Source organism: Cheilinus undulatus, linkage group 15, assembly GCF_018320785.1.
Source record: "Cheilinus undulatus linkage group 15, ASM1832078v1, whole genome shotgun sequence".
NCBI lineage: Eukaryota > Metazoa > Chordata > Actinopteri > Labriformes > Labridae > Cheilinus > Cheilinus undulatus.
In genome coordinates this window covers 12934354-12958829 of record NC_054879.1, presented here as the reverse complement: position 1 = coordinate 12958829, position 24476 = coordinate 12934354, and the positions used below count along the sequence as shown (strand labels likewise).

At 37.1% G+C, this 24476-nt stretch overlaps 1 protein-coding gene across 1 annotated transcript in view; it reads right to left on the bottom strand.

Moving 5' to 3' along the window:
- The window catches only part of pms1 (PMS1 homolog 1, mismatch repair system component), a 33640-nt gene extending 9446 nt beyond the window's left edge, over positions 1 to 24194 (bottom strand). Inside the window, exons 1-9 of the mRNA XM_041806359.1 lie at positions 24126 to 24194; positions 22956 to 23099; positions 22468 to 22650; positions 22283 to 22385; positions 20024 to 20187; positions 9043 to 9159; positions 3885 to 4007; positions 3635 to 3781; positions 1067 to 1857 (exon numbers count right to left, since the gene is read on the bottom strand). Of these exons, the coding sequence (XP_041662293.1) occupies positions 1067 to 1857; positions 3635 to 3781; positions 3885 to 4007; positions 9043 to 9159; positions 20024 to 20187; positions 22283 to 22385; positions 22468 to 22650; positions 22956 to 23087 (1760 nt within the window). The 5' untranslated portion in view covers positions 23088 to 23099; positions 24126 to 24194. The remainder of the gene's footprint in view (positions 1 to 1066; positions 1858 to 3634; positions 3782 to 3884; positions 4008 to 9042; positions 9160 to 20023; positions 20188 to 22282; positions 22386 to 22467; positions 22651 to 22955; positions 23100 to 24125) is intronic.
- Between the last annotated feature and the right edge of the window lie 282 nt (positions 24195 to 24476).

Below are 24476 nucleotides of genomic sequence, written 5' to 3'. Positions count from 1 at the left end.
CAGTTTCAAGTTATTTCAGTGACATTGTGGGTTTTTCTTTCTTTAACAGAAGGGTACCGATAATTTTGTCCACATGTGTTCATTATATTTCTTTGCATTTTTATTTTAATGTCTTTCTGCTGTCTTTTATTGATTTTGATGTTATAAATGTTCTGTTATTAACTCTGTAAAGCTCTCTGAGTTGCTCTACGTATAAATGGTACTCTATATATTCCTGCTTTGCCCTGCCTTACTTATTACTGTCAGTAAAGGCTGTAGGGCATCAGACAGCTGTTCTAAACACCATTAAATGATAAAATATTAGGAAAGCAGAAGTGCCAGGACTAAGAAACCAACTTCACTTCTCTTAACTCAAGACACAGTCCATTTTTTCTGAACATTTTTATATAAATGATGAATAACTCGGTCTATCTAACTTGATATTATCAACGGAAACGGATTATTTCTGATTTCGGATTTAGCCCAGTGCTAATCTATTAGCCAGTTAAAGGGAATTTCCATTATGTGCTAACATCAAGCTAACAAACACAGATGTTCATCCTGATTAACCTTAAAAAATCTACTCATTTTCTTCTAAGTGAATTTCAAATAGTAATTTTCTTTAACATGCACATCCTGTACTGCTATTAATACTGGTATATAAGCTGTAAATGTTGGCTGAAATTTTTACGTGACAAATTAAGGATGAAAATGATAAAGTTTTGACTTGTGTGAGATTTAAGGGCTGCTGTATGCAGGGGAAACAACAGTCAGTTGGTTTGATAATAACTATGGTTATTAAAACTGTGATGAAAATCAGACCTGTGAGCTCTGTTGACAGATGACACACTTTTGAAATACGGGAGATAATCATAACCGATACCTGCTTAGCTGGGGGAAATGTTATGAGTCATAGCCCACATTATAACACAGTTGTCTGGAAATTAGAAACACAGCTCATATCAACAAATTTCCAGACAAGGCTTCTCACATACAAATGACAGGTCAGACATTCCCTCCTCTCTCTCACTGCAAATAACAAGAAATGGAAACGACTGCTTGGAGAGGTGAAGGTCTGGAAACTCACTTCTTACGTTCTTCCTCCCTCAGATTTTTCCACCTCTCCTGCACGGTGACGCTAATATCCTGCAGGCTGGCTGTGGGCTTCTCCCTCAGGACCTCCGCTCTGACCTCCTTGTCAAAAAGGGCTGTAGGAGACAGCGGCACCCTCATGGCGCGATTGCTGATCAGGTCGTAGGCCGTCAGAGTGGCCCGCTTCTCTGTTATGGCGTTGATCATCTTTTTGTTTGGGCTGCTCTCACCCTTCTCCTTGTTTGATTCAGAGGAATTGTTCTTCTGGGGTTGATGGATTTCAACGGGCTGCAGGGGTTCTCCTGATACAGGGTCGGTCAAAGCCATCCCCCGGCTCCAGTCCTCAGCTGATAACTGGACATTGTTCACGTCTGAGCTTGACTCAGCATTGTCTTTGAGTTTCTCCGGGGACGTGCTGTCTGAACCAGTCTTAGGACAGCTCTGGTCATCATACAGAGAAAATTTAGGGACAAGTTCAGCTGGGATCTGGTTTACAATCCAGTCCTCAGCGAAAGAGGACGAGGAGCTGCTGTTTGATGGCCGACGGTCCAGTGGGGCGTCACTTCTTACTGCTGTGTCCCTCTGTTTAGATGTATCTTCTAAAAAGTCACCTTTGTGGTTGGTGACACTTTGTTCATTGCCCAGCAGAGAAACATGAGAGTTCGAAGGACTACTTGGTGAGGTAGACGTCTCCTGGATGCTCTGCTTCTCTGCTGCTGGCTCAGAGCTTGGTTGACAGCCGTAGAGAGAAACCAAAAAAGCCTCTAATGCCGTCAGCACAGCCTCCTAAATATCAGGCAGAACATGGACAATTAGCTGGAGCAAAATAATGGAAATAATCTCTCTTAAAATATCTAATGTAAAATAAGTGATTGCAGAAATATTCACCCCCTTTAAAGTGACTCAATTCAACAGAGGTCCAGCCAATTGGTGCTAGTAGTCTCACAATTAGTGAAATAGGGAACACCTGAGTGCAGTGAATGTGTCTCAGGTGATTGTAGTAAAAAGACACCTGTGTCTTGAAGGTCCAGTCACTGTTTTTTTCAGTATTCCTGGCTACCATTACACTATGTAGACAAAAGAACACTCCAAGAAACTCAGAGAAAAGGTTATTGGAAGGCACTAAACATCCCCCAGAGTTCAGTTAAACCCATCATTAAGAAATGGAAGGAATAAAGCACATGTATAAATCTGCCTAGATTAGGTCGTCCTCACAAAATAAGTGACTCTGCAAGAAGGAGACTAGTGAGAGTCTCCTTCACCAAGACACCCAGGACTACTCTGAAGGAGTTACAAGCTCAAGCAGCTGAGATGAGAGACTCTGCATACAACTGTTGTCCTGGTTCTTCACCAGTCAGAGCTTTATGGGAGAGAGGTAAGAGAAAGCCACTGTTGAAGAAAACTCTGATTAAATCTCCACATGAGTCCCCCAGAAGGTATATGGGAGACAAGTGGAAGAAAGTTCTTTGGGCTGATGAGACCAAGATGGTGCTTTGTGACCATTAGACATGGTGTTATGTTTGGCAGACACCAAACTCTTTACATCACTACAAACACACCATCCCCACTGTGAAGCATGGTGGTGGCAACATCACGCTGCAGGGATGCTTCTCAGAATGGCCCTGGAAGGTTTGTAAAGGTAGAGGGTAAAATGAATGCAGCAAAATAAAGGAAATCCTGGAGGACAATTCTAAATTTCCGCTGGGATTAATACTGTAAGTAGGTAAGTAAGTTAATAAGTAAGTCAGTCAATCTATCTTCACACCTGAACCCTGTGAACCTGACAGAGCTTGAGCAGTTCTGCACAGAAGAATGAAGTAAAATTGCAGTCTCCAGATGCTCAAGCCTGATTGAGACCTATCCACACAGACTCAGAGCTGTGATTGCAGCCAAAGATGTGTGTACTAAATACCGATTCAAAGGGGGTGAATATTTATGCAGTCACTTATTTTACATTAAATATTTTAATTGACATCACTTTGTAGAAATCTGTTTCCACTTTGACATAAACGAGTTTATTTTTTTAATAAATTATTGGTCAAAAAGGACAAATTATATTAACCATGATTGACTTATAAAATCAACAAAAGGATAAAGCATCCAAGGGATGAATATTTTTAGAAGCACTGTATATGTGCCATGAAATTTCACTGCCATTGCACAATGATGAAGACAAATGAAATACGGATTAGCAGAAATCATACAGTCAAGTTACTGTAGCTTGGTAATGACAGCCTTTTATATAAGGACTTTTTACAAAAGTATAAAAATTAGAATTTCTCTGGCTTAAAAAACTGTTGGAAATATTAGGTCATGTGAGAGCTCAACTGAAAAATAAATATATTGACCAAATGTTGTCACTTCTGGTTTACATACAGTTGCAGTAAATTGTGGGTCTAAAAAATGATCTCATTCTCATCCCAGAGGTTACAATGTCATGGCTATGTCAAATAATTTTACAAATGTTGTATAATCTTTGGTCTGGCCTAACATGAAGAAATGATATTGATATTGATTACATTATACTGAAGTTTGAATTTTGAAGTGTGATCCTCATAGCTACCTTGTCATGAAGTAAAACTTGGGTCTTGTCTGGTGTCAAATTGACGTCTACTGAGGAGGCCGAAACTGTGATTTTAAGCATGAGGATGGGATAGCGGTTCCTGGCTGAGTCATCAGGATACTGAGCAGTGTAGTGTTGACGAACCAACTGATGGTTGATCCAACGACCCCACCAAGGAAAAGTGAAAACAGAAAAGTTAGTGAAATAAAATATTAATTAATTGTATAAACATTTGTGCTGAATGGTGTACCTTCATGATATCTTTGTGGTGGACAGGTCGGTTGTTGATGTAGATGAATGTTTTGTCAGGGTTAGATGAACTTGTAGAGGAGTAGTCTACTCCTGCCTTTGGGAAAAAGCCTTCTAAAACAATCTAAAACAAAGACAAAAATAAGACAGTATTAGAGGCACAGTTTGTAAATTAAGCCACCAGGGGAGTTTCAATCAAAACAATAACAAAACATGACATGAGAGGAGAAATTTGCTGCTAGTCCACCCTCCCACCCCCTGATTAAAAACTATGGGCTATAGTCAAAATGACAGAACATGCTGTTCAGATAATGGCAGAGAATAATCCTTGTCTAGAGCTAATAACAAAACATGAATGAGGTACAGCAACAGAACAGCAGCTTCCTGGTACCTTATGTAGCAGTCTAAATGTGCTTTTGACCTTAAGTACCACAAACTTTTTGATCCAGGAATTTCCTTTAAAGATTAAATAGCTCCTGTGAACCACTGTTGTCAGTGTTTCCACCAGGGTCTAACGTCCCAGGTAGATTATGCAAATTAGGCATCCAAACACAGTCAGGTTTCAGGAAGACACAGTAAATCAACGCGATATCAGACTTTTTACCAGAAAGATTTAGCTGCCAAGGATCTAACATTGAGACCAAATGTAATTGTCAAACTTTATGCCAAATTGTCAAAACTGTATTTGTAGGTTGTTTTATTCATAACTTAGCAAGATTTTTTGTGATTTATACCCATTTCATTTATATTTGGATGTATTGTAAGAGGGATCTAGATTATATAATTATGACCTTATCAAATGTCTGTGTAGGCGCTCAGTCATCCAGACTATAAAGCTTGATCCAAGGGGGTAACTAGACTTGATCAAAGCTGTTAAAGAAGTTTTGTCTTCCCTCTTAAAGGCTTCAGCTATAAAACTGACTGAGGCCAGAGAAAAATGTTCAGACTGCTTATGATATGGGGTAAAGACAGGGTGAGTCACTGGCAGAGTAGTTGATTTAGTTATCAATCAATACCAATACCAATACAGAAAATATGGAAATAAGTCCAAAGGCATAGCTTTAATTCTCCCCTTACTGTGTTGTTGGCCAATCACTGCACATTCACACCAGCAAGCAGAGACACTGAGCCATTATGCAGTTATTTAGGGAAAAACACCCCTTTCAATGCAAATTGGCCTTATTGCATTAAGCTTTTAATGAAGAGGTTGGTAACAGCACAGCATTTATACAGTAAAGATGAGCCTACGGTCTGTGACAGCTGGTGGAAGTGTGCTGCAGTTTTGATGCATGAACTTTCTAAAGATCAGGACACAATTTCACCTCCGTATGATTTTGAAATAAATGATGATAAATGATGTGTAAACAAGGTCGGTAAATATTAATTTGACATTGATATTACTGAGCCATAACCAGGAGTTGATTAAGTCTGTGGCTCTCAGTTGCACTTTTGTCTATGTGTGGCATGCATGACGAGGATGTGACTGTTGAGGTTCTTAGAGTTTTCCTTCATCCAGGGAGGAAACTCTGTCTAGGCTGTGCTTAAGTGAACACATCAATATTGCCATTTTTTTTAAATTAAACACACTGTTAATTATTCTGAGTATTAAACATGGATTGTCAGAATCCATGCATGCAATGCAGGCAGGATTGTAAAGACCTGTTGTGTGTGCAGGCAAGAGTGGATGTCACGTGCTGTGGGAGTGGGCGGTAATGGTCAGAAGTCCAGTGGGATCAGGATTAAGAAAAGCGTCCCAAGCAGAGCTCTAATTTAAGGTAATGTGACAAAGAGTGTGATCTAGTCCTGCCCTATCTGTAATGTTTCTTAAGATAACATTTGTTATGAATTGGCGCTTTACAAATAAATGTTTACTTTTAAATAGCTTAATGAAATAACGCAACACAATAAAACAAAAAATGTAAAGTAAGGTATAGACCTCATTGTAAAAACCTCAATGTACCAAGAAAATGTCACACATGGACTTTGCAGAAAGTCAAATACCACATTTTAATAAAGTAAGGATTGATAAAAAGCCTGAACATGACAGGAAACTTTTTGAAATGAGACCCTTGAGATTTGGCAAAAAAATCATTCAGATGAACAAGCTCAGCAGCTGGCTGTCGAAGTGGTGACGTATCAGTGCAACTACTGTTTTTGTTTTTGAACCTGGAGTGGATATTACATAAACCATAATGCCACTAATGTTAAATTAAACATGGCATGGTTGATGCATTCCTCTGACGCCACAGCTGCACAGCTGGAAATGAAGCCATTAATCCTGGTTGTGCACAAGCTAACATGCACTCTGCACTGGTCACATAATGATTGAGGAGTACAGCTACTTTTCCTCATGTTTAAACACCAAACGTTTCACTTCAAATTTTGAACATGCAACACAGGTATGCATCTAGATGCCTCACGTGTATCTATCTTGCAGGCACTTTTATGGTCAACATTTTTCCATAAAACCTGCATCACACATGGCGACCCTTCACCCAGAATCAGGCCATTTCTCATGAGCTAAAACTGATGAGTCATTATTATGAATAACTGCACTTGAAACGTCATCATGAATGTAAGCTTGTAAGAAATTATAGAAAACTATTAATGTTCTACAGATTGCATCTGAAGTAACTGTGCTCTTTTCCCCTCATGGCCTCGGGCTCATTATTAGTAACAGCGCACACCAATGAACTTAATAAATGAACTGCTGTTTCAGGTCAGGGCACATATGCTTCTCTCTATTTCTGCTCATTAGGGTCACTTTATGAGAGTACGAATGGCACCTCTGGCCCCAAAGGGCTGTGAGTATGTGTAGTCATGCTGCCAACAACCAGAGTCACATTTTGTTCTGCAGAGGCACAATCTCCCCGAGCTAGGCCCTGGTGAAATTATCAACCTGGTTCCCTTGATCACTGAGCTTTGGTCTTGGGGACAAAGAGGAGAAAAGTTCTCTTTCATTGCTACGGGGAGTCAGAGGAAAGGTGAAAGGCCGCTCTCATAACCGGCACCAAGTCGCAGCAGCAAAATAACAACAACAAGGAGGACAGGGAGAGAGAAACAGGGTGAAAAGGGCTGCTCCATATCTGTCAGACATGATTAGTTTGGAGCTTGGGAGCAGGTACGAGCCATATGACACCTACCGTGACCAAGCAGAAAGTTACATCTCAACGGTAATTCAATTACAGTCAGCACAACAAAGCTTAGCTAACAAAAATCACTCGCTGTTCATCAGGAAAGAACTCAAGAGAAAAGGGCAAGTGAATAGTTGGCAAGCCACCAGCTGACCACATTTGCTGGCTTCAGACCAGGCGTTCATGATGAGGTGATTAGCTCACGGTCGAGTATACCGACAGGCTTTCATTTACTCAGCAAAAAGGATCCATCTTTGCCAGGCATTTTATGTCACATTGATCAGTGAGGCTGAGATTTAACCCCTCTACAACCAGCTAAACAAACAAAAAGCCTAGGCATCATCTGTCATTTGTAATGCAAATCGACATATTCTTTTATTTATTGATTTATATACTGATTTATTGACTGAGGGACTGACTGATTGATTTTGAAACATTTCTTTGGGGTTTTTTATGCCTTTGTTTGATAGGAAAGTGAAGAGAGTATGACTTGGGAAGAAAGATTTGGAAATAATGTGAAAAAGGAGCCACGGTTCAGTCCTTATCCTTAGCAGCCTGCTTAGAGGACTGCAGGCAAAAATTGTGCTGCATAATTAATCTAATCACCATTGCAACCGTGATGTCAGGCTACACAATGATATAATTGCATGAAAGGCCGCAATTATCTTCGAAAGGTTCACAAAAATGTCTGCATAAAGGGCTTTAAGTTTAAAATGCTGCCACCATTGCATTTTGTAGAAGTATTTTAATTTTCAAAAAAGAAAAAAAAAAAAATTCTTTGGAAAATATTTAGCTATTTTTAAAGCAGTACAGTAAAACTTCAGTTTTTAATGCTACTTAATACCTGTATGTTTTGAGTGAAGAAATACACACTAATTTTTCTATACATTTTCCTTGATAACCAAGCAAGTAGACTAATAATACCACTTATGTATTACATCATAAGTGCAATTGCAAATCCTAATATTGTGCAGTATACTTGCAATCACACAATATTTTCAAATTATGGAGCACTAGATGAAAGCACACCAGTACCATTTCACACTCTTTAGAGCAGCGTTACAACCAAAGACCCAAAAATACCTTTGCAAGAGCCACAATCCAAACCTGGAGGTGTACATATAATTCTTTTTAAGAAAGAATGCTCACAATGCTAAAAAAAATCCAGCAATAAAAACACATTACTCAGAGTAGGCAGAGAGTTTGGTCTCATCTTTGTCAGAATTTTTCTCCACCTATAGTCATTAATGATAACTATTTAGGTTAAAACACTAGTTTAAGCAGTTTCTTTTTTATCCCCTTTGCCAAATCAGGCAAAAGATGTTCCTCAACTCCCTCAGATTATCGTCACATCTGACAGAGGTTTGTAAGCTTCTTTAGATGCTCATCAACTCCATCAGACGTTCATCAACTCTGTCGGTTGTCCGTCACCTCTGTCAGATGTTTGTTAGCCTGTTTAATGTTTGTCAACTCTATCACACATTCGTCAGCTCCATCAGACAGAAGTTCGGCTGCTCACTCCGACAAATGCTCATCAGCTCCCTCAGATGTCTGTAGGTGTAAGCATTAGAGGAAGCATGCAGCTCTGTTTCAGCTCAGCTATGCTATGTGAGCCCCTAACACTCATCTACCAGAGTCTATCTGTTATGATCCTTGGATGTGTCTCAATCCATCTGAGCTCTAAACATGTGAAACAAGAAACAAAGCATTGACCATGAAGCCAGAACCCTGTTAGCATAAACCCTCAGTACTGCTATCTATCACAAGTTAGCTTTTATTGTTGCTTTACATTCTCTTAAGTTAACCTGGGTAATTTTTTTATCTGACTTATCTGAAATGTAAGAGACTGTTTTTTTAAACATAAACAAAAAATATTTATGGCAGTGATATTAGGGTGCAGGGAAATCTAGAAAGCTGTCACAAATGTTTTGATTTGCATTATTAATCTTCTTTGTACCTGAAGGTTATTACTGACAAGAACTGCTCCATTTCTCTGTCATTTCTGCATGTTTCCCCTCAACTGACCTCTGGTTGCTCTTGGTGATGCTGGCAAGGGAGCAGGTTGGCAACGGTGCTGGACCCCAGCGTGGCGATAAGCGCACTTCTGTGATCGGCCACCTTGGCTTTCTGCCAAACCGCCACCTGCAACAAAACGACAACCGTCAACCTCCAAGGCTCCAAGGCAGCAAAAACGCTGCATAAGCACCTGTTGAGATTGTAACTGGGCCATGTAGATACAAAGATCATATATCTGATTTCTGTCAGTCAGTTCAGTGAGAGAGAGAGAAGAAAGATCAGACATCATCAAAAATTAAAACATCATGGTATTCAAAATTTAGGGAACAAAAAGGATGTAGCAAAGAAGGTGTTATAAATACAGAGGGTGATGGGCATTTAAATCAACATTCACAAACAAAATACAGTGTTTTAGTTTGTAGTGAATGTAGAATGTAGTCTGTAGTTTGAATGGTTTATTTTTTGCAACAGATGGGGGGTTATTGTGGTTTAAAAACAATGAAAACTATGTGCCTAACCAACAGTCTAAGCTTTAGAATCAGCTTCATTGCGAAGTATGCTAACACAAATGAGTAATAGGACTCTGGTTAGCTTATCTCTCAATATACAGGGATATTTATTGTTTATGACAAAAAAAATCTACACTCTAAATTAAGATTTAAATATGTAAAATCCCTACTAAGACTTTTACCATATTATAGTACATAGAGTTTCAAAACGTACATACAGTAAGATGGTTCAAATCTAAATGAAAGGAAAGTTAAAAATATAGAGAGGTAGATTTGAGAAATACTTTGGAAAACAATTTAAAACAAATCAAAAGCCTAATTTCGTTTCAGAAAATGCACAACCATAAGTAGAAAAAAGGAGGGATTGTACACTGTGGTTATTTTTCTTTGGCATTGACTCTGTATAGATTTTTGTTTTACTGCTGTTAAAATGAGTATAGCAGTGATTATTTACTATTGGCCCAAGAGTTACATTAGGCCCCCCAGCTTTTACCATCCAGCCTCGGAGAGAATATGAAAAACAGAAAATTTGTGGTGGAAAACATATATTATGGCATTTAAAGTTATCTTTTTGTCTTTAAACTCCTACAGCTATTAAGGTAACACCAAAAACAATAAAGGTTAAAACAACTGTATCAGGAATGACTGGACATTTGATCGTCACAGTATTTAGCTACAGCTCTAAAAGAGAACAATGTTCCTGCTGTTCTGTAACTGAATTGTAGAAGAGGATCATGAAACTATGACTAATCCTCCTCTTTTAAGACTGAAAGTGTCTTTGCCTCGGTCCATCTACATCTCAGAATGACAAGCTTTTTTTGTCATTTAACATTTTTTTAGGGCTTTCAGCATTAATTCATTAATCATGATGCACTTGAGGTCCATTATTCATTAGTGCATTATATAGGGATGGGAATTGCTACAATTTGATTGATATGGATGCCATCAGAAAAACTGTTTATTATAGCCAGTAATTTAAGCGTGCTCGTCATTGACTCTCACTGAAGGAAGCATACATCTTGTTTAGTGTTCAGAGATAAAGAGACTGGGGCTGAGTGATTTGGGAAAATAAGCTAATTTAATTTTTTTTTTTTTACCCAGTATTGTGATTGCGACTTGATATGTGGTTATTTCTCAAGTTCCTTATCTTGTGTATTTTCCAACAAACACAAGGTATTAATCATCCTATATCTGTGATTCCCAACCTTTAGTCCTTAGGGCCCGCCCTATGCTAAGCCCCCAGGACCCACTTGGAAAAAGTATTCATCAATGTTTTTTTTTCCAGTGACAATATCCCACCATAATTGGCCCACATATACCTGTTCTTGACTGTTCTAAACTATCCATTATTACCATGGTGTATTAGGGCTACTCTAGGAAAAAAAGATAACCAAAAGTATCTGATAATTTAAAGAAAAAAATGTTGAAGTTTAAAAAAAAAACACTTTTTAAGTCATAAATGTACATGAACCAAAGCTTAGAATTCTTTGAGATTATAAGGTCACTAAGTTGAAAATCCAACCACTGTTTTCAGTTTGGTTTCTTGTTAATTTCTGACTTAACACTGTTGTAAATTTAGGATTTAAAAGAAAATATGTATGTTCATCTAATTTTGACAATGTCAGAGCAGACGGGGTCCTGTGCGCCCCCTGAGATCTTTTGCCCCCCCCCCAAGTGGTTCAAAGACCCCAGGTTGGGAACCAATGTTCTATATCATAAACAACACAATATTCGATTAAGCTAGGGCTAAAAAATATTGAAAAAAATATCTAATTGTGGTCATTGTGACTTGTATTGCAAATTGGATATAAATTGTAGTACTGTAGGGAATGATTATTTTTTATCCATTCTCATTTTCAAAGAGAAAAAGGTAAATAAATAAAGAAAGTCCGATGCTTTTTTGTAAACTATTCTAAAGAAAGGCAACTAAATGATTGCATGATACATCATGCATATAATGCATAACATCTCTGCAGCAAAAAAAAAAAAAAAAAAATTAACTGATATTTTGACACAAATTTCAGGTTAAAGAAATGTTGCACCTTTTGCGATTTTCAAATCGCAGCAGCCCCAAAAAAGACTCAATAAAATTTGAGTTGTTAACAGTGAAAACCTATATAATCTACTTTTTCCCAAAAGTAATTCAGAGAAAGGAATCAACAAGGGAAGTGATAAAGAACTGAATTGATAAGAAGCACTGATAATGACATCAACATCAATAAAATCTCATAATTTCCCATCCCTACATGCCACTGTACAGGAAACAGTCGTCAAACTCAGTAATGGACAACCTGACAGTCCCAGATATATGTCGCTCAAATATCTCCATCCTCCAAATATTCTGTAAAAAAATACAAATATTAAAACAATGGCATGTGAAACAGATCAAAATATCCATTTTTAAAATGTATTTTGAAATCTGGCCCCCACAGTGTCCGTCAGTAAAAAAGCTGGCCCTTGTGCAAATGTAGTCGATGAAGTAGTGTTTAATAAACTTCCTCCTGCTCCATGTTGAACATGCACTGTTAACACTGTGTCAAATACATTAGCTGATATTCTTATTTAGGTACACTTTCATATTATCTAAAGCTTCTGTCATTTATTTATCTTTCTTCTTGAGTTTCATTATCATGTTTAAAATTTAAAAAATCGATCAATCAAATTTATCATACTGATCATTCACTTAGTTAAGATTATTTTCCTTATATTTGATTGATATGTTTTGGTTCCGTTACCAAATACTTGGGATGCAAATGACTTTGGCACACATGAGTGGGATTTTTTGCGTCTCTGTCCATCAGTGACTCTATCTCCTGGGTGTTGATTACTTAAAGCATGCACTCTGGTCGAAGCATGTCTCAGCTATTAAATACGCAATTTGGCACATGTAAACGGATCACTCCTGTAAACAGTTCCTGAAGAAGCTATGAAACATGACACAGGCCGAATAGCAGAGCTGGAGGTAAAGGATAGGGGCGACCGAGTGCTGGTTGTACCAAATGGGTTCATTGCCCTCCTCATAAGACCACGAAGCTGATTTCTATGAATGTTATATAGTGGGTTTTCAGCCTGACCCTCAGCACCTATACACTCCTGTGTACAAACTGGCTGCAGCTTGAAACACAATCTGGGGTTAAGTCGGCAGCTGTGTTCAGCAGCTTAGTCAGGCGTCATAATCATCCAAATCAGAGTTCACAGTCAGACGTATTTATGTTTGGAGCACCTGACAGTTACGCTTAGCTGTGCTGGGAAAGGGCATGCAGACTGAAATGTCTAATTGCTAAATAATTACACCGCTGATTAATCTAATGTTACGTAATTTAATGGAACACAAAATAAGCAGGATTTTTTTGTGCAAAGCAAAAATGTGCAGCCCTGTAACATCCTTTTAATTCACTTTAGAGCCTTTAATCGCTTCAGAAGTCTTGTCAAAACGGTCTGCAATTTCTCAGAAAGATATGAGGTTAGACTTCTGTTCATTCATTTATAACATTCATTTTAAACAAATTTTCTTTTAGAGCCTGTTAGGGTGCTTTTTAATCAATTTTATGTCTTTTAAATGTTTATGTATTAATCCTTGCTGTTGCTTAGGATTTTTATGACTTCTTTGTTTTCTTCTGTCTTTTTGAGGAATTTTGTGACTTGGACTTTGGAAGTGTGCTATAAATAATGGTTTATATTATATAAAAGACAACACAAACTTTTTCAAAAAAGCATTAAGTTGCTGAACACATATTCTTTAGACCTTTTCATTTCAGTGAGATATATCAATCTGGCAGCTAAAGTCTACTTTTATGATGAATTCTCAGGTATCATTTTCTTCCAAATTAATTATTCCTCACTTTTAATTTTGATGTCATTTTAGCTGTGTTACTGCATTTAGCGTGATTTTCTCTGAGGACGTTTTTTTTCTTGATGAATGTTGAAAATATGAGTCAATTTTTTAGAGAGTGTATATACTGAATAATACATTTTGCTTTAAGGACAAAGGGACAAATATAGTCACTTCCAGAAACCATACATAAAAATAACGTATATAAATATGCAAACACAATGTCTATAAAAAGTATTCACCTCCTTAAATGTTTTACCCTTTTAGTGATTTTATAAATTAATCATGGTCAGTATATTTTGGCTTTTTTTTTTTTTTTTTTACAAAAAAAAAAGACAATAAAAATATATCAAAATGGAAATGCATTTCTACAAAGTAATATCAGTTAATTAAAAAAATTAAAGCAAAATAAGTGACTGCATAAATATTCACCTCTTTAAAGAAACTGAAGTAATTCCAGCCAACTGGTGCTAGATGGCTCATAATTTGTGAAATGGGGATCGCCTGAGTGCAGTGAATGTGTCTGAAGTTACTGAAACCTGTGTCTTGAAGGTCCAATCACTGGTTATTCAGTATTCCTGGCTACCATTGCACCACAAAGACAAAAGAACACTCCAAGCAACTCAGAGAAAAGGTTATTCAAAAGTACATGTCAGGGGATGGAATAGACAAACATTTCCAAGGCAATGAACATCCCTCGGAGTTCAGTTAAATCCACCCTCAAGATATGGAAGGAATATGGCACATGTGTAAATCTGCCTGGAACAGGCCATCCTCACAAACTGAGTGACCGTACAAGAAGAAGACTAGTGAGAGAGGCCACCAAGACACCTATGACTACTCTGAAGGAGTTACAAGCTTCAGCAGCCGAACTGTGCATCTCCAGTCCCTGTATTTTGTCTTTCTTTCGTTGTGCTTCTACTGCAAATTACATTTCCTTCTTATGAGGCAATAAAGACAATATGAATCTGAATTTTGACATTAATACCGATGGCAAGTAGCCTCAGAGCAACCCTGCTGATAATTATAAACTTGTGCTTTGACTGCAAATGACTTTGCAACACTTAAGGGCAAGATGTTTTTGTAATGCTGGGATAATTGTGTTTGTAACCTTGAGAGGTGATAACTGAGCCACTGTCATACAAAGAGACTTGTATTTCTGTAAGATTAACATGCATGAATGAGTTTGTCTCCACTGTTTAGTTGTTTTCCTGTTTGCTTGCAAAAATAACATTTAAAATATGAAAATAGATGTTTAATTCAAAGATTAATGACTATTTTCTCTTAGTTATATTAACCCAGTAGGACAATGTAAAGCACATTTCGTTGTTTTTTGCATATGTTATGCATCTTTGTTTTCTGTTAAGCTTCCACTGTGAGCTACCTAATCCAACTATTAAGTTGTAATTTGCCTTTTTCCATTTGCTAAAGGTCATAAACTGACACATTTAGAGATTTACACTCACAGACACTACAAATGGAAACTGATGACATAGCAGGAGTCACATTTTTAATGATGGTTGGAAAAAATCATGACTATACTTAACTTTTTTCTGGAGTTAAGTGGTTGTAATGATCCAAATAAAAACCTGCAGACATGTTAACAGTCTGTATTTGCAACAAATCAGATATATTACATTTGTTAAAGCCACCCTACTCACATGTGGAGACTTTATACAGACCATAAAGTTTCACTGACTCTTTCTCTCAATTTTCCACACAGATGTTCTCTGTATCACTACATTTTGGTTGTGTTTTTTGTGTTTTCCCTCTGGATAAAGTGGAGTGTCTTTATGCCATTGTTCACAGAGTCTAGTATCACTCCAGCAGTGCTGTTCTCAGCCAGATATTTAGATAATTTTCTCCTGCATGAATGGTTTCCTACATGGTTTTCTTGCATTATTTTTTTTCTCTGCTTAACAGTTTTGAGGTGTTATCATATTTCAATCACATAGTTACATATCAATAAATATTGACTTTAACATTCTTCAGTTACAGTACATTTAAGCAGATCTCAGCCAAACTTTTCCTGAGAATAATAAATCCGAGTGCAAAAAAACATTTTGAAAATCTTTGGTAATCAATTGATGATCAAGTAAAAGTGACAAACTTTCCCTGAATTCAGTTTTTCTAAAGTGAGTATTTGCTGCTTCCTCTGAGTTACATCATCACCTAAATCCTTTGAAATCTAACATTTTTGTCGATCACATTTCCTGGCTTCCTGTACAGCACTTTGAATCGAAATTAAATTTGTCAGAAAGACACTTTATAATCAAGTTTGACTGATTTTCATCAAATTTATATGTGAAGTTACAGCAGTTTAAAACATTTTTAGTTTTCATGTTATAATATGAAAATCCCTGTTTAGAATCGATATTAAATTGGTAAACAATTAGTTAAAAACCTTGATTACTGCCGGCTGCATAAAGACATTACAGAGCAGCAGTTTTCAAAGAGTACAGTGGACCTCCTCTGGGAGGCGCCAGAGTACCTCAGGAGAGGCGCAGTGAGAAAGCATTCAATCAGAAGAGTTATTTGCTCAAAAGGAACCCTGCATGATCAGACAAGCTCATCTTGTTGGATTGGTTTTTGTATCTCTTGTATATATACTGAACTAAAAACTCACTAGATACCTGTATTTTGAGTAAATTTGAGCTTATAAACTAACCAGAAGGCCACCATGTTTTGGTCCACGCTGGTAGTGTGACGTCACAGTTCGGCAGCACTCCCTATGATCACCCCTCTCTGTTCCTATGCAGTAACCCCTGTTTCAGACGGTTTTGCTGCTTGCTGCTGTTGCTGTCATAACAGCGTTCATGCCAGGCTGAGTTTGCTGCATGTTGTTTTTTTTCTCCCTGCTGTCAAAGCTCTGTCATTCCTCCTAAGTTTTACCTCAATACAGCTCCCTACAAGTGACTGGATTCACTGTATCGTGGAAGGGTGCCGTGAGCCTTTCAAAATAAAAGCATTATGTACATACAAAGGGGAGTTTCTCCAAAGAAATGCTAAAGTGGACTTTTACTTTGAAAAGTGTAAACCGGAACTGCTTTTGTACTGTGTTTACATCTGAACCATGTGGAAACAGAAAGCTCCGTAATGAGTAGACGTTTGGGGAACAACTTCATTAAACAGATGCATTTTAGATCGTGGCCTTCATCTGGTTCATCAAGAAATGGATTTCAAACATATTCTTCTGGTGTTGACCAGATATTCGCTACAAGAAGGTAAATATGGCTCTGTATTTATCATTTCCCTGTCTAGATGGACAGATCACTGCTCATGGTGCGAATAAAAAATAGAAGAGACCTCAAATTTTAAAATTCTCTGTGTGTCAGATGCAGCCCTAATAACACTGGCTGCCAGTCTGAAACAGCGGTTACTACATAGGAACGGTGAGGAGCGCTGCAGAATTGTGACGTCACACCACCAGTGCGGACCAAAACATGGCGGCCTCCTTGGTGAGTTTATAAACTCAAATTTACTCAAAATGCAGATATCTAGTGAGTATTTTAGTTCAGTATACATACAAGAGATACAAATATCTATCCAACAAAAGGAACTTGTCTGATTATGCAGGGTTTCTTTTAACAAAATGGGTAGATTTTTAGTAACTTCACAGAGAGAGGAGACAGACTCTGGAAAAAGAGAATGTACAGTATGAACATCAGTATTTAAAATGTTTATTTTCTACCGTTTCCAAAGAACTGCTTTCTAATGACAGCATGAGGTCCTGTAAACTCTGCCACATTAAGACTCAGCTCCGAAGTTTGATGATCAAGCCAAGGGAGTTTTTGACAGGAGGTAATAGGAATTGCAGTCACAGAGAAAAGCAGCTGAGACATTTAGCATTGTACCATGAAAATACCATGAAAGCCTGTGGGCGTGCCTGTTTTTCAGTGTTAGCAATCAAAAGAAAATAACAGGCAAGGCTGAAGGTGGGGAATAATCTCACAATGTTACAGTTTTATTCAGCAGATGTTTTTGTCTAAAGTGATGTACACTACATCTGTGGTTATTCATTTGCAACCCTGCATCATCAGCATAGATACAAACTCATTGTTCTCTCGTTGTTAAAATAGAGGCAAGAATAATGAGGTAACAAATTAGAGAGGCACTGATTGTAAACACTGTATGGTTAACATGATTTAGCTGATGGCAATGTTTTTTCATCACTTTGTTTGTTATAACTCTCCCAGTATGCCAACATTTTCTCTTACATTTCACCATGAAATCAGGTCAAAGGTCACTCTCTCTGCCCTGTAAAAAACCTCTACATTCAGCAGCCAGATATACCAGATGCCAGCATAAAATTGATTGAATACTTGTGTTGCACAGATAATCTAATTGCAATCACAATGTTAGGCTGTACAATTACATATGCACACATGCAAGAGGCCTTTAAGTTTATGATTAAATTATTGCACATTTTAGAACTACTTTTATTTTCCAAAAGGAAGAACATTTATTTTTAGGAAAATTTTAAGTTATTTTGAAAGCAGTACTGTGAAGACTTATGGTTTTGTATTTTTTTGATGCTACTTCATGTCTGTATGTTTTGAGTTGGGAAAAACTAACATTATTCCCCACATTGCCCTTCATAACCAAGCTGGTAGACTCATGTAACCATTTATGTGTTATATCATAAGCACAACAGCAAATTGCAATATTTTTCAGTATAATTTCAGCAGCACTATTGGGCACAAGAGACAAACTCTGGTCACTGACATCTGGCTGATGTTTGGAAACAGGGCTGTTTTTGGCCAATAATAATGTTAAGCTTGTGCATCTGTGCAATGCTACTTAAATAAATATGCCAATTTATTCCTTGCCAAAAGTAATAAAGAAATTAAATGTCAAAATTTTACAAAATATTCAGAGAGGAGACATAGATGTTGAAGAACATTAGTGTTTCATAGAGGTGAGGGGTTGCAGCACATATTATGTTCTTTTAGGGGAGGCTCAAACTCCCACATTTTTAAAGCCCTGTTAGAGAGAACACAGAGTAATTTAGGAATGCCTTCAGTAGTTGAATACATATTCTTTTAACTTCAATGGAAAAGATCAATTTGGCAATTATAAAGGCTCCTTCTTTCTTAGTCATGAACACTGATTAAAAGGTTTGTTGGGCCTTTGTTTGCTTATTCCAGACTTGCAAGTAAACTTTGCTCTACAGATGTGATTTGGGAACATGTTATCTTAATGGATAAGGCTTAAACTTTTAAAAAGCAGGACTGCAAAGAACCAGTAATATGCCAAAAAGCCTTCTCCAAACAGGTGAGACAGTCCATCATTGCTTGGCTCAACAAAGCTTAACTTAGAGTGTTTCTAGAGTGGAAATATTTTTCATCTTATGTAAGAATTACAAAGCTCACTGTGCCACATTTACACTGACAAACAATAGCAGGAGGCTGGGGATAATTGCTGTCTTCAAGAAGGTGAATGATTAATCATTTAACCAACGAACTCCTGGATATCACCCGGTGATTCTTGTTTGAGGGCTTTAATAAGTTTGGGAGAAAAATCCCTAAAGAGATCAAATTCTGCTACTTTAAGAAGCCATGCACTGCACTGAGCTGCAAGCCAAGACCATTTACTGCACCTTTGACATTTTCAACATCATGCAAGTCAAATAAAGATTGTTTTGGTCATTTGATCTTTCTCTGCCTTTTTATTATGTTATTTGATTTATCGAGTATTCACTTTGTATACATATATCCTGTAAGAATGCTCAACTGAGTTATTTATCCATTCAATAGTTTTGAAAACATAAAACAGTCCGTATATGTCAAAGTGATGTTTGCCATTATAAACTTTTATTATGCTCAAATAATCATGCCTTTGGTCATTCTGTTTTTGATGTTTATCTGTGTAATTCTACTGAAAGAGGGGGCTTTATGAATATAATATATCATTAGTAGATGAAACGAGTCAGAGTTAAAGTAGTAAGAGTAGAAGAAACATAAAAATCATTCTCAGAAGCATGTTAATGAAGTTAAACATTTACATCTGTCATGTTGCATGGCTTCTCTGAACTTTTATAAGTGTCAGTGTTGTTAAAGTTGACATTATGCATTAGTTGGATATTCAACAGCACTGTGAAAAGATATACAACCAAAACTCACTTTGAGTCCACAGATGCTGAAAGAGTCATTTAAAGACTGACGAGGACACCTAGTGGTTTGAGTGTTGGGAGAACTAAACCCTTCATGACTTCAGGATAAATTTCCTAAGTACAAAAGACTATATTTTATTTTCTGTTTTAACAAATAAAACACAAAAGCAAACCTCCATTTGACATCTCAGACAGGAAGTGCCTCATTTAATCCAGAGTTTAATAAGCATGTCTCCCTTAAGGAATAGAGAGCTTTTTCACATCATGGATGCTATCTTTAACACCTACTTACTCCTGAATTGCTGGAGTCTTACAAGCACATTTTTACCAGCATAAATCTACATGCTTTGGTGATTATCTTCGAGATTCAGACAGTTGTAAGAAAATCCTAGACACCAGTAAGCAAAAACTTTGACTGTTGGGTAACTGGTCAGGTCTGCACTGTACATAATAACTTGTATGCTACTAATTTACTTTAGCCTGATAGTGTTATGGAAATGTATTTTTTAAATTTAACAGTGAGGAGGAGTAACTTACCTTATTGTGAACGAGTGTGATCCTCAGGTCGGGTTTTATTATGGCATAGGCCATCAGCAGGTCCTGCACCTTCTTCAGTTCCTCCTTGCACTTCTTGGTTGAAGAATAGTACTGACGTCTCACAGGAAGATTCTTGAAAAGCTTCAGCACACTCACTGTGGTACCTGTAAAACACAAAGAGTAGATTTGTGCAGCAGCTTTTGATTCAAACTCCTTTCATGTAGCGAGGCTTTAAGACCCTGATGGTAATAAGGGTATGCCCGTCCTGGACACTTGACTGCATTAACCCTGTAGGCCTTAGTGAACTAAGTCAGAATTTTTGGACTCTGATCTGGTTTTGTCATGACAGTTTCATCGACAAATCTGTTTTTTCAAATGAGATTTGGGGCATTTTCATATGTCAATCAGATAAAGTAAATCGAAGAATCTGATAGAAAGTAATGTGAACAGACAAAAGAAATCAGATCAGAAAGAAGAATAAGAATTGAATAAAAATTGACCATTTAAGGCTTTCAGTGTGAATCCCACATCCTTGGCCCAAAACACTTTTGTGTCAGGAATGCTTTAGCCTAAATTTTTTTCACAATTATGATCACAACAGCAATCGCGATGTAAAGCTGTCATTCCTTACCTCATAAAAGGCAGTAATTGTTTTGTATGAAGTACTTGAAAGTTTTAAAAGAAATACCTGCAGAAAGGCCTTTAAGTTTCAGTAGTGCCACCAAATTAGCACTTTGTAGAAGTACCTTTATTTTTTAAAAAAGAAAAAATATATATATTCTTTAAAATCCTAAGTTATTTTGAAAGCAGTGCTGTAAAAAAAACCTCAGGTTTTGTATTTTATACAAACTGTTTCAAAATGATCATTATCCTCTGCATTTTTCTTGCTATCCAAGCAAATAGAGTCATGATACCAGTTCTGTACTATATTGTGATTGCAAAATGCGCAAATTGCAGCATTTTCTAGAATCACTACATTTACCAGACCTTGCAGTAAAATTACCACTGACTTCAACAGAGAAGGGGAAGTTCAGTCCTGTGGCATAGAATGGGCTGCTCGCAGCATCTTTCAAAACTTGTGCACAACCCTGTCTGTTTTGTTTGGCTGAAAAGGGCAAAACTCGACTTCATACGGCAAGACTGCTGCATTTTGGAGTGCCAAAGTAAATCACATAATCAAGTGGGGAAAAAAAAAGATGATGGAATATGTTTTTTTTCTTCATTTCATGTTGTAAAAAATGAAGAAAAAGGTAGACCGGCTACAAGTGCTGCTGCAGTGCTCAATTCTCCCTCTGGGGATCAATAAAGGATTATCATTATTATCTCTTTTTTAATGAAGCTTCACAGAGTATAATCCAAAATATCTAACACACCCATTTTCCACATGTAGCATAGTCTTTAAAGTGTTGTATTTTGTCTGGTTCAAACCACAAAGAGTGTCTTGAATGCAGCACTCAAACTTAGCAGATCTTACACCCCTCTGCTGCAAAACTTCTCATGGGCCTCCACAGTTTTATAGCATTTTAAACTCTTGTTAAATGTAAGCAATTAGTTCAAACACAATGTCCAGAAATGTTACTGGTGGTGGTTCAGTGCTGAGCTGGTAACTCAAATGGATCTACATCATTTAGCTCTATTGACTTTTGTTTCATGTAAAAAAATTTTTCCTACTTGTCCTTTTTTCAAAATGCCCTTTCATTTCTCTATTTCTTCCCTAATTAATCATATATAAGCCACTCAACATTTTTTCAGCATAAATGAAAGGTGCCAGGTAACTATATTAAATTAACTGAAGGCATTCCTTTAAATATGGCATATGCAACCAAACAAAGCACTGCCACACGTCATCTTCACATGCTTTATAATCAAACCCAACTTTCACAGAAACAAATTAACTCAACCGTTTCAGACTACTTTTTGTTTTTATATTGTCATGTGTTTTGAGAGCAGTAAAAGTATGTCTTTTCCTCCAATGCCCTTCCATAAAGACCAAGACCTCTACAAGATATGAATACGCAATATAATCTTGTTTTAAATTATTAACTTTACATTTAAAAGTAGGGAGAAAAACCTAAATAAAAGTGTTGTCTAAGCTGTTTAACACATGAATACACATTTTGAGTTAAGAAGAGTATAAACTACTGTGGTCAGTTTGCCATATCTGTGACAACTTTGAATTCCCACCTTATGATTTTAGTATACATGTAGCCATTTGATGTGTTTTCTCACTGTGTGACTGATTATTTATTCAAGCCTTACCTTGACCCAGGTGAGATGGCTTCTGTGAGACAATCCCACCCGTTAAGTTCAACGTGTACTGCGTGCTGATGTCATCCTCTTCTGTTTTTGTGATGACAGAAACCTACAGGAAAAAGGAACAATACTGCATCAGTTTTCACACCATCAATGTTTACATCCTGCAACAGTTATTTAATACTCCTCACCTCAGCCACTGCACAGATGGAGCACAGTGCTTCTCCTCTGAAGCCATATGTCTCCAGTTGCTCAAGGTCCTCATGGCTGCAGATCTTAGAGGTAAAATGTCTCACAGCCATCACAGGAGTATCTGCAGCTTTTATTCCTTGGCCGTTATCACGCACTTCTATCCGATCCAAACCATAGTTCTCCTGCAGTGTGAAATCCATGAATTAATGTTGACCAACAATGGGGCATAGCCAATAAGAAACCAGTGCTTTGAGCTGCAGCAATTATGAAATAAATGTATGAATGAAAGAATGTACTCAAGCATGAAGTAGTAACTAACATGTCAATGAGTAAAGCATGTTAATGCCATCTGAAATGTTTTTAATTGTGTTAAAAGTCCTCCAACAATTCAACAAAATCAATTTATTTACATGAAAATGTGTCTTATCAAATGTTAAAAAAGTATGTCTTCTAGCTGTGAGCTCTTTTTAGTAGTTGGACACAGTACCAGTTTAATATCGATGCTTGTGGCCCCAGCATCCAGGGAATTTTCTATCAGTTCTTTCACAACATTCAACACCGACGTGATGACCTGAGAGCTGGAAAGCAGCCGCACGGTATCTGGAGGCAGCTGCTTCATGGTTTAAGATACCTGTTGACGAAAAGACTCACCTTAGTTTGGGAGTTCCTGAGGTAAAATTTCATAAGAATGCATTTAACATTCAAAGTGTTGATGTTTTAAAGCCATACTGTATGTGGCTAAAAACAAAACTTTCATGATTGAAGTAAAATTTGAGTGTATTTGAGTGAATGTAAAACAAATTCAAACATCTACAAGTTGGTAAACACAAATACACAAAAGAACAAGCATAGCAATAACAACCACATGGTTATTTACAGGGATCAGAGACATTATTGGATTATTGGTACTGGCTGATAGTGGATTAAAAAGGTTCATTACCATATTAACAGATAGGAATATTTCTGATCACGTTTACGGCCAAAATATCAGACTTACACATTGGCTTAAGTAAATACTAATGCATCACCTTTACGTTTGTGGAGTTTTGAGTGGAACCAACAAAATAAACCTTAGTTCATTCTTTTTTTTTAACCTCCTCATTCCTTTACTTTTAAAGTGTACTCTGCAGTTTAAAGTCTGAGTGACGGGTAATTTCCTTGTTGCAGCTGAGAAGAATATGTTAGGGATGCACCATTGGATTTTTGTCAGTATCTGATATGCTGATTTTTTCATTTTAGTCCAAACCCATACCAGCATATACACACCTTTTTATCGTAAAGTTTCTTCCCTCAGGCTGTTACTCTAATGACCATTCAACAATCACAATCACTTGCCTTCTGCAAGGCAAACAGTACATGTGCAAATTGCAGTACATTTTAAAATGACAAAGTCAATTTATCTTGTTTCTTTCCGGGCAAACTTAGTCGGGAGTAATTAAACGTAGATGAGAATGAAATACCAGATTGCGTAATTATTAAAACAGTGCTTATATAAATTAATTGTTGGGGTTTTAGTTAGGTTTAACTGTCATTAGCTAACAGCTTTTGAGCTTGTCATACTCGTTCACTCACAATTAACGGCCTAAATTCCTGTAAGCTAACGTTTTGATCCTGAATTATGATGAATGTTTACGAAATGTCGCTGTTAAATACTGACCTGTTAGAGGTTTTTTTCGACTGCAGCTCGTGTTTATTCTTTCATAAACAACACACCAGGGCTCACGGCGGAAACGAAAGGATTCCCGCCCCCTTCATTGAATGCTGATTGGCTACGAGGGCCAGGAGGGCGGGTTCAGAAAAATATAAATAGAACACTTTTACCCTCAGCATTGCCTTACAGGTACAATATTTTGTAAGATTAGTTTAATTTCAGTAGTTTTGTCTGGAAAAATAAATAAATGTATGCATTTATGTTTCCAGTTGCACAGAGTTTTGATACATTTAAAATAATCTTTGGTAAACTGCTGTTTTTTCATCAGACCGTAGGGGGCGGAACTCAGCCTGTGAG